This window comes from Gopherus flavomarginatus, chromosome 2, assembly GCF_025201925.1.
Source record: "Gopherus flavomarginatus isolate rGopFla2 chromosome 2, rGopFla2.mat.asm, whole genome shotgun sequence".
Classification (NCBI taxonomy): domain Eukaryota; kingdom Metazoa; phylum Chordata; order Testudines; family Testudinidae; genus Gopherus; species Gopherus flavomarginatus.
This window is the reverse complement of record NC_066618.1, coordinates 66,505,836-66,519,602: the sequence shown is the minus strand read 5'-3', so window position 1 is coordinate 66,519,602 and position 13,767 is coordinate 66,505,836. Positions and strand designations below refer to the sequence as shown.

The 13,767-nt window shown below is 38.9% G+C and overlaps 1 protein-coding gene across 3 annotated transcripts in view; it reads right to left on the bottom strand.

The window, feature by feature from the left end:
• Positions 1 to 13,767, bottom strand: part of CREB5 (cAMP responsive element binding protein 5) — a 348,182-nt gene that overhangs the window by 278,264 nt on the left and 56,151 nt on the right. The window contains exons 2-4 of one of the 3 annotated variants that reach the window (XM_050938658.1): positions 13,090 to 13,161; positions 9,868 to 9,961; positions 332 to 453 (exon numbers count right to left, since the gene is read on the bottom strand). In XM_050938658.1, the coding sequence (XP_050794615.1) occupies positions 332 to 453; positions 9,868 to 9,961; positions 13,090 to 13,143 (270 nt within the window). In that variant the 5' untranslated portion in view covers positions 13,144 to 13,161. Of the gene's footprint in view, positions 1 to 331; positions 454 to 9,867; positions 9,962 to 13,089; positions 13,162 to 13,767 lie in introns of those variants that run through there. The other 2 variants (XM_050938659.1, XM_050938660.1) reach the window with 2 other exon arrangements.

Below are 13,767 nucleotides of genomic sequence, written 5' to 3'. Positions count from 1 at the left end.
TAGCAAGTGAAAGGAATCACGTGTGAAATCCTATTTGTCAGAACATTTGATTTTACCAAGTCTCTCCCTCAAGAGGCATGTGGTTTGCATAGGTTTTCTTAAGTGTGGACCTAGTAATCAAAAGCTGGCTAAGACACTTTGAGAGATCTAAGCTTGGTTATACATTTTGATCAATGATTACAATGGTTAGAAAACATGTCACAATCTATAGTGCCACCTAGTTTCCAACCAAAAAAGGTTCTACCAGGTAATGAAGGTCTACCTTTCAAACAACATCCATAAACACTTAGGGGGTGGGAAAAGGGATAGAGTCCGTTGCACTAAAACATACCCTTTTATTGTTCTCTTCTTCTTGTGCCTTTCTAAACTCGTGTTCTAAGGAACAGTCAATATCATTGAAGAGGCCCACTTCCTCACAGTTCTTCAGGAATCGGGTTGGTGTAGGAGTCTGGTCTGAGAACAGATATCAAAAGGATCTACAATGGATGTTTTGCAGCAAAACAAGGATAAGTAGAATACACGTTTTGAGACAACATCTCTTTCCCAGCAGATGCACAAATATCTACCTGCTCCTTGCCCTCCCCCCGCAACCTCCCAGAATTAAAAACAAAACAAAGCCACTGAGGTTTGCCACGGTATGTGAAGTGCAGGGCTGGAGTTTGGCCAAGAGTGCTTTACAAAGCATGCAGCACTTTATTTGTAGCAGCTGTCATTCAGCTAGATTAAAGAAAGATTTTAAGGGCCAGATTCCCTGACACTATAGATGGACAAATGTGTACCCCTAATTTGCACATATCATCACTGAATTTGTGCATGAAGCACCAATAACCGTGTGCAAATAATTCATTAGACGCATGTCCATGCAGAGTCAATGTGTGTGTTTTGCTGCAGGGATTGAGTGCAATTCTGTGCCTGAACTGTCTGAAAATTGGCTCAAGCATTCATATTTTTGTCCTGTGGAACACATAGTAAAGTTCCAGTAATGCAGAGAAGTACTATTGAGTAAGTTGGTTCCAGATTCATTTTCTGAGGGAGAGGTTGAAATCATACCAGAAACATTATGAAAAGATTTTTGAGACATTGACCACACCAAGAAAACAAGGAGAAAGTGTCAACATTTCTTGTTATTCATTTAAAATGCTGAAAGATTTATGATCAAACTAATTTAAATATTCCTAACTCCTGAAGCCCTTCTCCTCCACCCCTCGCCAGAATAATAAAGAGAGGGACAGGTTTCTCTTTAATGTTATACCCAGAAGGGGCTCAAGAAGGTAAGTGGTATGGAAAAAGCCTTCAGGCTTCTTTTCAAGATCCTGAGGGGTTTTTTTTTTGTTCGTTTCTTTGTTGTTTCTTTGTTTTTTGGGGGGAGGGGTTTATAAGCAATTGTAATGTTCCCTGGAAGCTTCACCTCCAGTGACAGCATTGACCTTGGGTTTCTGATTCATCTAGAGCAGTGATCTCCTCTTCTTTGTGTCTCTAATAGTTTACACCCCCCCCTCCTTCCACACAAGTACATATACCAATAAAAAAAATGCAACTCTCACTAAATATTAAAAAACAGTAATACATTGAATCAAACAGAGACATTTAAGTATATAGGCAATACCATACCATACCATCCTTACTTCTACACTGCTGCTGGCAGCAGTACTGCCTTCAGAGCTGGGCACCCGGCCAGCAGCCGCAACTCTCCACTCTGCCTTCAGAGCTGGGTGGCTGGAAAGTGGCAGTTACTGGCCGGGCACCCAGCTCTGAAGTCAACACTGCTTCCAGCAGCTTCTCACCCCTCCCGCTCCTGTCCAAGATTACATTCCCCAGTTTAAGAACCTCTGATCTAGAATAATCTTCAGCAGCAAGGAGATAGTGTAGTTTGCTGAGTGCAAAACTGGGAACCAAGAACTCCTAATTCTAAGTCAGCTCTGACACCACCTCCCTCTGTGGTCTGGGGCAGATCTTTAACCTGTCTCTCAGTTTCCCCATCAGTCAAATGATACTATAACTACAGTACCATATTAACCGAAACTGGCATGGTTTATAAAATACAGGTCTATCCACAGACATGTGGAAAATCAGTAAATATCACTGGTACCATCCATTCGAACTCAAAAGGGGATAAACAACAAGGGGGAAATTAATATTTGTTAAATCCAAACAGCAAAAAAAAAAAGAAAGAAAAATCCCTTTTTTTCTTCCCTGCATGATTCCCAATCTAGCTCAAACTACTGCTTATTTCCTTTGTATGTTTTGACCCACATTCCTACAGGAACCTGCTACCATACTTGGTCATTGTCAACTCCCATATTGTTTGAAATTCAGCCCATAAAGGATGAAAACAAGTGTCACTCTCACTAATCCCACCAGCACACAATGGCCAAAATTCGGACCTCAATACAGTTTTAGTTTCTATGCTAAAAAAAATCAACATACACATGAAAAAGGAAAGAAAAAACAGTCTTTGTGAATGTGTGTGCATGTATTAGTTTTCACTGATAGCTACTATATTATCTAACAACCGCTAGTCAGAAACATGATACTCTCAAAGCATCTTCTTTGAAATCTTGGTATAAGGAGCTAATTTAGGGTGACCATACATCCCGTTTTGGCTGGCACAGTCCCTTTTATAAACATTGTCCCGGCCACCCCAACTTTGTTGGCAAAAGTGGGCATTTGTCCCTTTTGCCCTTGCCAACTTGATCAGTTGGCAAGAACAAGCAGGAAAATGCCTATTTTTGCCAAAAAAAAGTGGGGTGGTGAGAAACATGCTGGGGATGTGGAGTTGAGATGCCAGCTCCGTGCAGGGGGGCAGGCAGGGCTTGAATGAGCAGTGACACCAGCCCCACGCAGGGATTGGGGGTGGGGGCAGGGCCCGCACAAGGATGCAGGGGGGTTGGGGGAAAGGTTTAAACTAGCGCCATGTGGTGTCCCATTTTCCCTTTAGGAAATATGGTCACCCTGAGCTGTTGCCATCAATGAGAGTTGAGGATACCCAATGCTTCAGGATCAAACCAAAGTAGTTAGAGTAACCACACTGAACTCCGTGGAGTTATACAAGGATTAATCTGGCACTCTGCCTGGAAGTGCTCTAAAAGGAAGGAGGAGCACGTTTTATATCCAACGGGATGAACAATAACTCGAACTACTGAAAAATGCAATTTACTTTGTTATGTAACTCAAGCTGAGGAATGCCAAACTCTCCTTGACATAAAGGAGCTATTCAGTTTAGAATCTATAGTAAATTTATAAAATGTTTTCTTAGCTTATTCAATGATATATTCATATTAGATAAGGTAGGTTTCATTACAATCAAATCAGCACCAGAAAGCAGGATTTCAGAAATAAGTTAATCAGGTTTTTTGGCAAATCTCCTAAATAGCCATAATCTAGAATTAATGTGGGTGCACAGGTTGGCCTCTGTCACACAGTAACAGACTCAAGCTAATAGCAATAAATAAATACCGAAATAAAATTAAAATAAACAAGCAGACAAAAATTCGAATTGCCCTCCTTTACAGAGCTACCTATAGCTGAACTTAGAAAAAGGAGGCTGAAGAGAATGGGTACAGCTAAGGTCTGAGCATGTTTCATTACGGTACATGACTGGTCAAGAAGTTAGGCATTATTTCAATCTGTTTCACTAGGCCAGGAGTTACAGCATAGACAGCAACGCATTTCTAAGGCACACCCAGTTGAATACAGCAAGCAGACACTGACTAAGAGCGACATCATAGAATCATAGAAGACTAGGGTTGGAAGAGACCTCAGCAGGCCATCTAGTGCAAACCCCTGCTCAAAGCAGGACCAACCCCAACTAAATCATCCCAGCCAGGGCTTTGTCAAGCCAGGCCTTAAAAACCTCTAAGGATGGATCATCAACATCTATTCGGAGAATAAGAGACTGAGACAAAGTATCACATCATGTAAAAAGCTTAGAAGTGATCAGTAGTGTTGAAGTAATCCCAAAAAATTGAAGGCCAGATTCTGCCATTGTTACACAGGTTGAGTGGTACATCTACACCAAGAGCAGCCCCCGGGCAATAAATGGAGAAAGGTATTATTCAGTGCGAGTATGGGTGACAGAGTCTGCTCCTCTGGAAGATGTTTTGAATAATTACCCAATTATTGGGGGCAGTTCCTCAGCTGGTATAAAATGTCATTAGCCCACTCACTTCAATAGGTCTATGACAATCTATGCCATCTGAGGCCCTGCTCTTGTATGGAATTTTGTGGTACAGAAACCAGGCTGGCAATCTCATGAGATCAAGGTTCCTCACAAAGATTCACACTCCTCCTGGCTGTCAGCTAAGCGACACATACCTCAAGAACAGACTTCCTCAGACCACTGGTACTTCTGTAACCAGCAGCAGCCAACAGGGCAGAGGTCCACAGAAATTGAGCATGGGGAGGGGGTTACCTAAGAACTAGGCTGTGAACCCCTTACACTGACAAGCAGTTACTCACAAATGTAGTCCCACTGACCTCATAGCTGCTTTGGTAAATGTTCACAACCTAGCTCTTGGACTTCAAGGTAATCAAATTTAGACATAGGATGAAAAGAATACTTAGGAATCATAGATTATTAGGGATCTTAAGAGATCATCTAGTCCAACCCCCTGCTCAAAGCAGAGCCAATCCCCAAATGGTCCCCTCAAGGATTGAACTCACAACCCTAGGTTCAGCAGGCCAATGCTCAAACTGCTGAGCTATACTCCCTCCTTCCCCCTCCTTATCTGGTGTTCAGAAGTCACATAGTTATTACCAGAAAGGCTAAGAATAACATCAATTTTAAATAAAATATAAACCTCAAATTTGAGGCTAATACAACCAAAGGCAAGGTCCAGCTGTCTAATCAAGCAAAGATGAGTCAACCTATTGTACACTAGCAGACAGATTTTCAAGAGAGCTCAGTACCCACTCTTTGGGGCTGATTTTCAAGAACTCATCTCCCATTTCAGCATCAAATTAAATAGCCAGACTTTTTTTAAAAAAATTATGTAGAATTCAGTACACTGAGTGCGAGTTGGGTGCTGACTACTTTTGAAAATGTGGCCCTTATTTTATTGCATAAATGGAGGCTGAATTCTTTTTTAAAACCTTGCCACAACCGTGCGCACTCAGCACTTGAACATTTGGCCCTTGGATGCTCTAGACTCGTTTAAAATATATGGTGTGAAGTAACAGGAAATCTGAGGTCTTAACTAAAGTAAAAAAAAAAATCTATTATGTATTCACTATGTTTTGAAACTGACAAAGTTGTGCCCCCCCCAAAAAGGAGGATCAACCTGAATGGACTGCCTTTGAAACAGCAGCCCTAGAAAGCATAGTGCTAGGAGGAAATGCATGGCTAGCTTGTTCTACTGAACGTTTATTTGAATTGTCTACCAGAATGTTTTGCAACCCCAGAACTGTCTCTTTGGATTTCATCTAGCAAGACAGAATGGAAATATTACAGCATGATGCTGGTTTGGGGGGAAAAAAACTGCAAAACCAAATGATGGCCAAAAATTTTTTTAACAGAACTCCAGCTTTTTAAAGTTTATATTGACCACTAAACCATTGCAAATGTTATTCATCCATAATGTAGATATTAGACAGCACATAGCCAAAGGCTGTAACTTGATGCTTCATCTTTCTAAAAAATTGTTTAGTCTGCTGTGCATTAATAACTGGAATTTGGCTTGTTCAGCTGTGGAGCAGCACTGAAGTTATATATTTACCCATGTTTTACTTTCAAGCAATGATAACAAAGTCAGAGTGATAGGACTAGTACTGAAACTTGAAGGGCTTCCCATCACACAGGCTAAAATCATCCTAGACCTGAGAAAATTTATTCAAAACTGAATCTGCATTTTCCGACCAAAAAAAACGTTCTGTTGTAATATTCCTGACCAGCTCATTTTTTCTTTTTTTCTTTTTTTTAATATTGGAAAGTGTCAATATGTAAATACAAGATTCAACATTAAAAGATTGCTCTTTTGTAAGGATTTTGTACGTGTCATATTGGGAGACAGTGGAAAAGTCTAACTCCTGGCTAGTATTGAAAATACTACACCTGCCTTTGCTATAGGGCAATTGCAGCCTCAATATTTTGAAGGATATTGATGACAGGAACAACTTTGCCAAAAAAAGGGAAGACAAGACAAATGTCTAAAGGGAAAGCCTGTCTCTTCCTCTCATATATCATTTCATTTTTTTTAATGAAATCCAAGAATAAAACATCTTTAACTTTAAGGAATTTAAATTTCCCCAGGGTTTTGCTGGGTGATGAAACGACTGCTTCTCAGTGTCTCCCAAAGAGTGGGAAAACTATCAGCCCTTCTGAAATGAGGATTGCAAAAAGGATATTAAAAAAAACCCACCTCTTAACTTACAGGCAGGGTGACTTGCCCACAGAAATACCCAGATGATCTCCTGGTTGGAATAACACACACATATGCATATTGCTCTCTTTGTGTACATGCACCCTTACACTCTCTCTTTTTCACCAATACCAATTTTTTAACACACAAGAGCGCGTCTCTCAAATATGATCACACGTCCACTGGGCTCATAAAGTTCTGTACTTCCACATGTAAGCTGGGCAACCATGTGCCTTGTGCACAAAGTTACTGGTCTGGATGCAAATCTAGTCCCCAGTACTCAGCCATGTATCTCCCCTCAGAGATCAGCCCAAGGAAACAAGTGGAGGAATCATACTCCAAAGGCTGTTGAGTAGTAATAGAGCCGCTCCACTGAGGCTACTCCTGGATGGCTGGAGCCAAGTCTATGGCCCTGGTGTGCAACTTCTAAGCTGGCTGGAGAAAGGAGGAAAAGACCAGGGAATGTGTACTTTGGAAGTTCTTCTAGCCCTTCCTCTCACTCCAGCCTTCCCCAAACATGCATGTTGCCATACAGGCAGCTCTCACAAAGCTGTACTCTGCATTGCACTGGGAGTGTACACACGCCAGTACAGTGGACCTCAAGCAGTTCCACTACCAAAGGACACCACCACCTACAAAGAGAGAATTTTTAAAAACTTTTTTTCCCCTAGAAAAGGTAAATTTGTTGAAACAAACAAGAGGGTAGGTTTTGACAAATTTCTCAACTCAAAAATTTTTGAAAAGAAGTCTTGAAATTGTCAGTGAAAAATTCCAGTTTTCCAGTTTGCAAAGACTTTTTGTTTAGAAATTTAAGCTAATCTTAGTAAAAAAAAAAAAAAAAAGTCAAAATCCAAATGAAACATTCTGAAATTATCAACACGCAAAATGTTTCAATTGACCTGCACTGAAATGTTTTCAGAATTTTGGTTCACAAAAAATTTTCTAGGTTTCCACTTTTCCCTCACGCTTTAAGACAGGAAAGTTTTTCAAAATCTCAAAAACTTTTGTGGGATTAGAATTGCTCTAATTCTATGGGCACAGCAAGCAGATATGTATTTTTGTTTGTCCTGCTTTTCAGTGTGTTGTACATTTTTGCCTATCCTGATTTGAAATTTTTACCCTAAATGTTATTTTCAAGGGGAGGGGGGACAACATTCAATTTTGGCATTTGTCAATCGAAGGCATGATTTTAAAAAACAATACAAAAACAAAAAAACCACATACACCCAAATGAAATGTTTGCAAGCAGTTGCTGACTATTTCTAATACAGATGGAGTTGTACTGAAATATATAAGCTGAATGGTATGCGAAAGAGAACAAATACCTTAATTACCTTTGACAAAGATTTTAGTTCATTTATATATTTCCCACAATGCATACATATAATCACCATCTGCTTGGATTCTTACACTGCACCTATTAACATTGTAGCTGAGTGCTCACCATCTATCTCATGCTCAAAGGCCCAGGTTAATGTGTCCTTTTTTTATAGTCTTTTAATTTGGTTAAATATCTTGAAAGTTATTAGTAACTCACAGGAGCACCTTGGGATAAATGCATTATGTCATTCTACTTCTTACAAATATATTTTCACCTACTCATATGGTGCACACCTGTGGCATTTTGGCAAGGCACCCAGTTACAGCATTTAGTTCACCAACTGAGAATGAGGAAGTGATTCTCTAAAAGTCATGATCAATATGAATTGGCTGGCTTAAAGCTAATCTCTTTAAATTGTTTGCCCCCTCCTTTTAGAATATGCATCTTCCTGTAAGTGCAAAATCAAAGAAACATGACTACTGATGACTAAAACAAGCACAACTGTAAGGAAAAACATATAGCAAATTCTTGACCCATCTTTGCCATCTCTCTCCTAATACAGTCCAATGGACAAGCTCCAGACAACTTCATCACAGCAATGGAAATGAGTGTATGAGGACTTGTGAACACTTTTACTCCCCAGTGCAGCATGATTACAAAAATACCTCTGCTGAATAATTTTTTATGGATTCACTGTGAAAAATCCAGTGGAGTAGACTAGTAAATAATTTACACTACAGAAAATATGTAAGGAGACTATGAGAAGAACTCTTTAGAGACTTGCCCCACCATTTTTTCCAAAGTCCTCTTCTGCTACTACTACTAAGGATATTTTGTGTTTGTTTGTTTTTTGAGGGTTTTCTTAAATGCACACATAACTCAGAGTTACAGTTTAAAATTGGGATTCTTGAGTTTTATCCACATACAAAAATAGTCTGAGCCTGTTGCATATCCATTCAATTATTGCACTGATGCACCTACAACAAACACGTTCGGATGGAATTTATGCAGGCAACAGATGCCCTTCTGTTTTTAGCAGGTACAATTTACTCAGAAGGAGCCCACTTTAGAAAATTTGTCTCCATGAGTTCTTAATATGTCAAATAAAGTGTATAAACTCTAACTGGGCATCATAATTTAGCACATTTTATTTTTATATTTATAATTTGGAATCTTAAAACGGTAAAAAAGCAAAGTTTCTAAAGATTCTATGGACATAATCTTAGGAATATACTTAATGTCTTAAAAATATACCCTATAAAACATGAGAAGTAGGAGAAGCAAAAGGGAAGGAAGCAGAAACTACAATCAACATCCAATGCTACAAGCCACCAGTATATGTATGGGCATGGACATACACACCCATGTGTGAAAACTTCAGAACCAGCTCAAGAATAAGGAAATGTGAGGATGATCCTGTACCTAGTAATGTTTTTATCCCAAAGGGCACTTTAGCTATTGTCACTGTTTTAGCTTTTTGTGACTGGCTGGTTTACAGCTATTGAAGTACGCCAGTATCTTTAAAAGGTGGCTATTATAAGTGGCATAAAATGGGTGCTGAAGTGAGCTTTTCATATATTAAAATAGTGACTGCTGGAGGAACTTCACAGATGTACTTCAGTAACCTTTTTGTTGCAGTTTTCTGTAATGCCACTCTTAAGTGTGTATATTTCACTGGAATGCTGATAAATGGAGGCAACACTGGAGCAGCCTTTTACCCCATTGACCTGGTATATAATATAGGCAAAACCAATGTGGCTAAGGTTCAACAACCTCTTTCTCTCTCTCTCATACCAATCCTCAAACAAGACAAACAAATACCACTTAGCACCTTGTCAGAGGTGAACCACATACACCTCTGCCCTGATATAACGTGAACCGATATAACATGAATTCGGATATAACACAGTAAAGCAGCGCTCCGGGGGGTGGGGCTGTGCACTCCGGTGGATCAAAGCGAGTTCAATATAACACAGTTTCACCTATAACACAGTAAGATTTTTTGGCTCCCAAGGACAGTGTTATATCGAGGTAGAGGTGTAGTTTGTTCCATCTCTACTAGTTATTTGATTGGAATACTTTTGAAATTAACCTCTTGGAAGTATTCTGACAATAGCCTTCCAGCAGGAGTCATAATATCAACATCAAAATAGGTACCTCACTTGTCTCTTACATTCCATGTCTTCTTACCTGATAACATATTATCCGTTTTTATTGAAGGAAACTTCAAAGTCATTTCGTGTTTGTGCCTGTGAATCATCAGATGATCCTCTGTTGGAAAACGCTGTCAGGCAAACACAGAGAGAGGAAGAAAGAAGTATTTAGTTCTCTAATAAATTTTTGGCAATGGACAGGATTTAAAAAAAAATTCATCCAGCCATCCAAATGACACAGGAAGAGCCAAAAACAATTCTAAAATGCAAGTAAGCATAAGTAAGAACTATCTTTGTACTTTATGTGTGAGAGCAAATTTGCTGCAGTGATCTCTTGGACAACAACCAAGTAAAAGGGTTAAAATGCAGATGGCCTATCTAGTCATATACCCAAAATACACACCAGTAGCAAAATTCAGATTGGTTACTCATGCCACCAGCTTATCCTTGCTTAAGAACAATAAAAAAAGATAATCAAAACAGTCAGCCTTCCCCTACCCAAAGGTGCACAGGTATCATGCATTTTTTCCCCATATGATTCACGTCTGCAATAGATCAAGTTGGTTCTAATCAGACCTGATTTATTCCAGGCACTATACAGTGGTACTTGATTTCTACTGGGTATTTACAACCAGGAAGATATATTAAACTAATTTCCTTTTCTTTGCCCAGAGGACAAGAGGGAAGGGCTATGCGTTGTAAGAAACCTTATACAATATACTAATGGGTGTAATTACCTTTATAATCCTGATAACAGAATTATAAATTTCAACTGTTTCTTTAAATAATAATAATAAAACAACAGAAACTTGAGCAAACGTTTAATAATTATATAAAAAAAAATCTGGGCACATTGTGGTCTAAATGGTGCCTGTTGAAAAACTTATTATGGTGAAAGAGCAAGTGGACACGACCTTACTAGGCAGAGAGCAGAAAAATGGGGCAGCCTGTGGATTAAATGATCTGAGGTCAACATGTAAGTGAAAGAATCTGGAAAAATATTTTTGCACAAATTGGACAAATTTAATATTTTTGCTACTAGTTATGGTAATTCTTTGCTTTAACAAGGCAAATCAAGGAGTAGCAAATGCAGCTAAGACGTGTCTGGATAGATTTGTAAAAAGCGCCATTTTAAAGCAGCAGGTCCCTAGAAGACAGACAGAAACTGGTAGTAGTAAAATGGAGATGATTCGGTGCCAGCCCAGACTAAGTACCTCTGCTGGTGGCTATGGTATGTTATAAACAGACATAGTAAGTTACACTCTGCAGCATCTATGTGCCTCTCAGTATTCACAGAGTACATAATGTGGATGATATGTCAAAAATGTAGACAGATAGATAGATAGATAGATAGATAGATAGATAGATAGATAGATAGATAGATAGATAGAGTTCCAAGAAACGGGGGGAAGTCCTTTTCCTCATTGTGAATCCTGGTTCAGTATTTACTCATCTCGAAGAAGTAAAAGCCCTAAAAATTTACATTCAGAGCAAATGGAATGTGGGAAAGACTCTGCACGCTAATGTTGTGAGCAGGAACACATTGTTGAAATGAATTCTACACCATGGAACGCTATGCTTCTGTCTTCAGTGTGCAAATCAGCAGGGCCTAAACAAGGCCTGGTGGGGTTGGGGGAAGAAGCCATTTCTTTAATCCAGACTTGTGTCTTTTCTGTAAGCACACTTCCTTTATGGTACACGTGGCCAGCTAACTCATTCTTTGAATAGATGAACTGGTTGATGGAGAAGGAAGCTCCTAAACCTCTTAGCTAGTTTGCAATACTGTAGTATGCAACTGATGTCATATAGTAAACAGAAGATGCACTATAATTTAAAGGTGAACTTTGATTTTTTTCATTAAATAAACAATAAAATAGACTATTTGATTTCCCTCCTCTTTGACTGTCCAGCAGAGGTGGAAGCCAAATTCACCACTGCCATAAGTGGACTCAATTTCATTGATTTCAATGAAAGGTCGATCAGTTGATGCTTCTTGTGAACTTGGCCGAGACTCTTAAAAAGATTCAATTACATTTTGCTAAAGAGCTCGGAGATATTTTAAAACTAATCTCTTGGAGGCAGGGCCTCTAGTGAAGGTTCAGCTGTGTACACACAGATTTAAAACTACAAATGCACACATTCCTCATTTAGGGACTGATCCAAAATCAACAGAAGTCATTAGTAAGACTCTTATTAACTTAAATGGTGGAGCACATTAGTTATGTGCCAACACATGAATTCAAGATTTCCACATTTCTACTCCAACTGTGGATAAAATTACCAGCATCTAAAACTCTAATAATAATATACACTGCACTTCAATAGCTCACACATCAGAAGAGCACAAAGGGTTTTACAAACATTAAGGACTGAAGACCCAACACCCCAGTAAAGTAGGGAAGTGATAGCCTCATTTACAGATAGGGAAACTGAGGTAGGGGAAGTAAAATGACTTACCCAAGGTCACACAGCAGGTCTATGATAGCACCTGAAAGGAAGCCCATATCTTATTACTCCTAGTTGTGTACTCTAGTCACTAGACTAAAGTTGTATGGGGAATGCAAGGGATGGAGGTTCCTAAATTGCTTTAGGGATTAATGACGCTGTTATCAATTACCAATTGTGTGGAAGAAACATTGAATTCTAAACTCAGTTCTTAGTGGGTAAAATACCTGTCAATTCCCTTATAATGAGGAAAAGATCAAACAAGTAATGTTATGAGCCAGATTATGTCCTCAGATGCATACTTGGGGCTGCCATTCAAGTAAGCTGGAATTGCATGTGTACAACATGGATCAGAACTTGGCTATGAAATGCATTTTAAATTAAGCATATTTAATATGAAGATGTCCTATAAGATAATAAGTATTAGCCATGGAAATGGCAATAAACACACACACACACACACACACACACAGATAAAACTTACTGGTTTATACAAATGTGTGAGAAAAAAGGGCAAATATTACAAGAGTTATAATCATACTAAGCCAGTACGTTCCCTTCCTGTGCTGTTACCACTTGAACAATTAAAGAAGCGTGCAGTGTTGCTTAAAATATTTGGTTTGAGTTTGGGAATGAGAAAGGCTTGAAAAAACATTTAGCAACACACACGTGAATAGCTGTATATTTGCTTTCATTATTCTATAATAATATCTTTGTGGAAAAAGAGACGGTTTTGGAAAACATTATTAGGTGCATTATACAAGCCAGAGCTAGCACTGAGAGCTCTGTTAATATTGCTGCTGACTCCACTCACCTGTGAGCAGCCTGGGGCACTGCAGACAAAAGGCCTCTCCTGCTCCAAGTTCATCTTTGATTCCTCATAAATCTACATGTTAGAAGGTGGGGGGGAGAAAAGGGAACCCATAAATATATGCACCCTAAACTTCAGGAAACATGCAAAATAGAAGCATTTTTAATGTTAAAAACATTAATTTCAAAACTCCCAAAATTGACAAGAAAAAAATCATCATCATTTTAGGGTCCTAACTTACGGTACTAATATTCATCAGGCTCCCTACAGTCTAAGTTCTTATTGCGCTTTCCTGGGCATATATTTACTCTGAAGGAAGAAAAACGCCATTAGGCTGTTACAACAGAAATCCTGCTTAGGAAAAAAAACACATGTTCAGTGTTATTATTAGATAAGACCATGTCTGCTCAGAAAGATCCTGAAATTAAGGGTTTTTACTTTTCCTCCTTCAGTTCCTGACTGAACAACATTTAAACCAGACTAACTGAAACTTTTCTAACTGAACAGCCTACATTTTGAGTAGTGAATTATCTTAGGTAATGTATTTAGCATATAGTATTACATATGTAGTCCTAAGGATCATAAGACTTGCAATCTAGCAGAGAGCAGAACTGTAATGTCCCCAAAAGCCACTGCAGTCCAGTATTTTAATTGTGGACCAGACCTTGGGAGAGAGCTGTT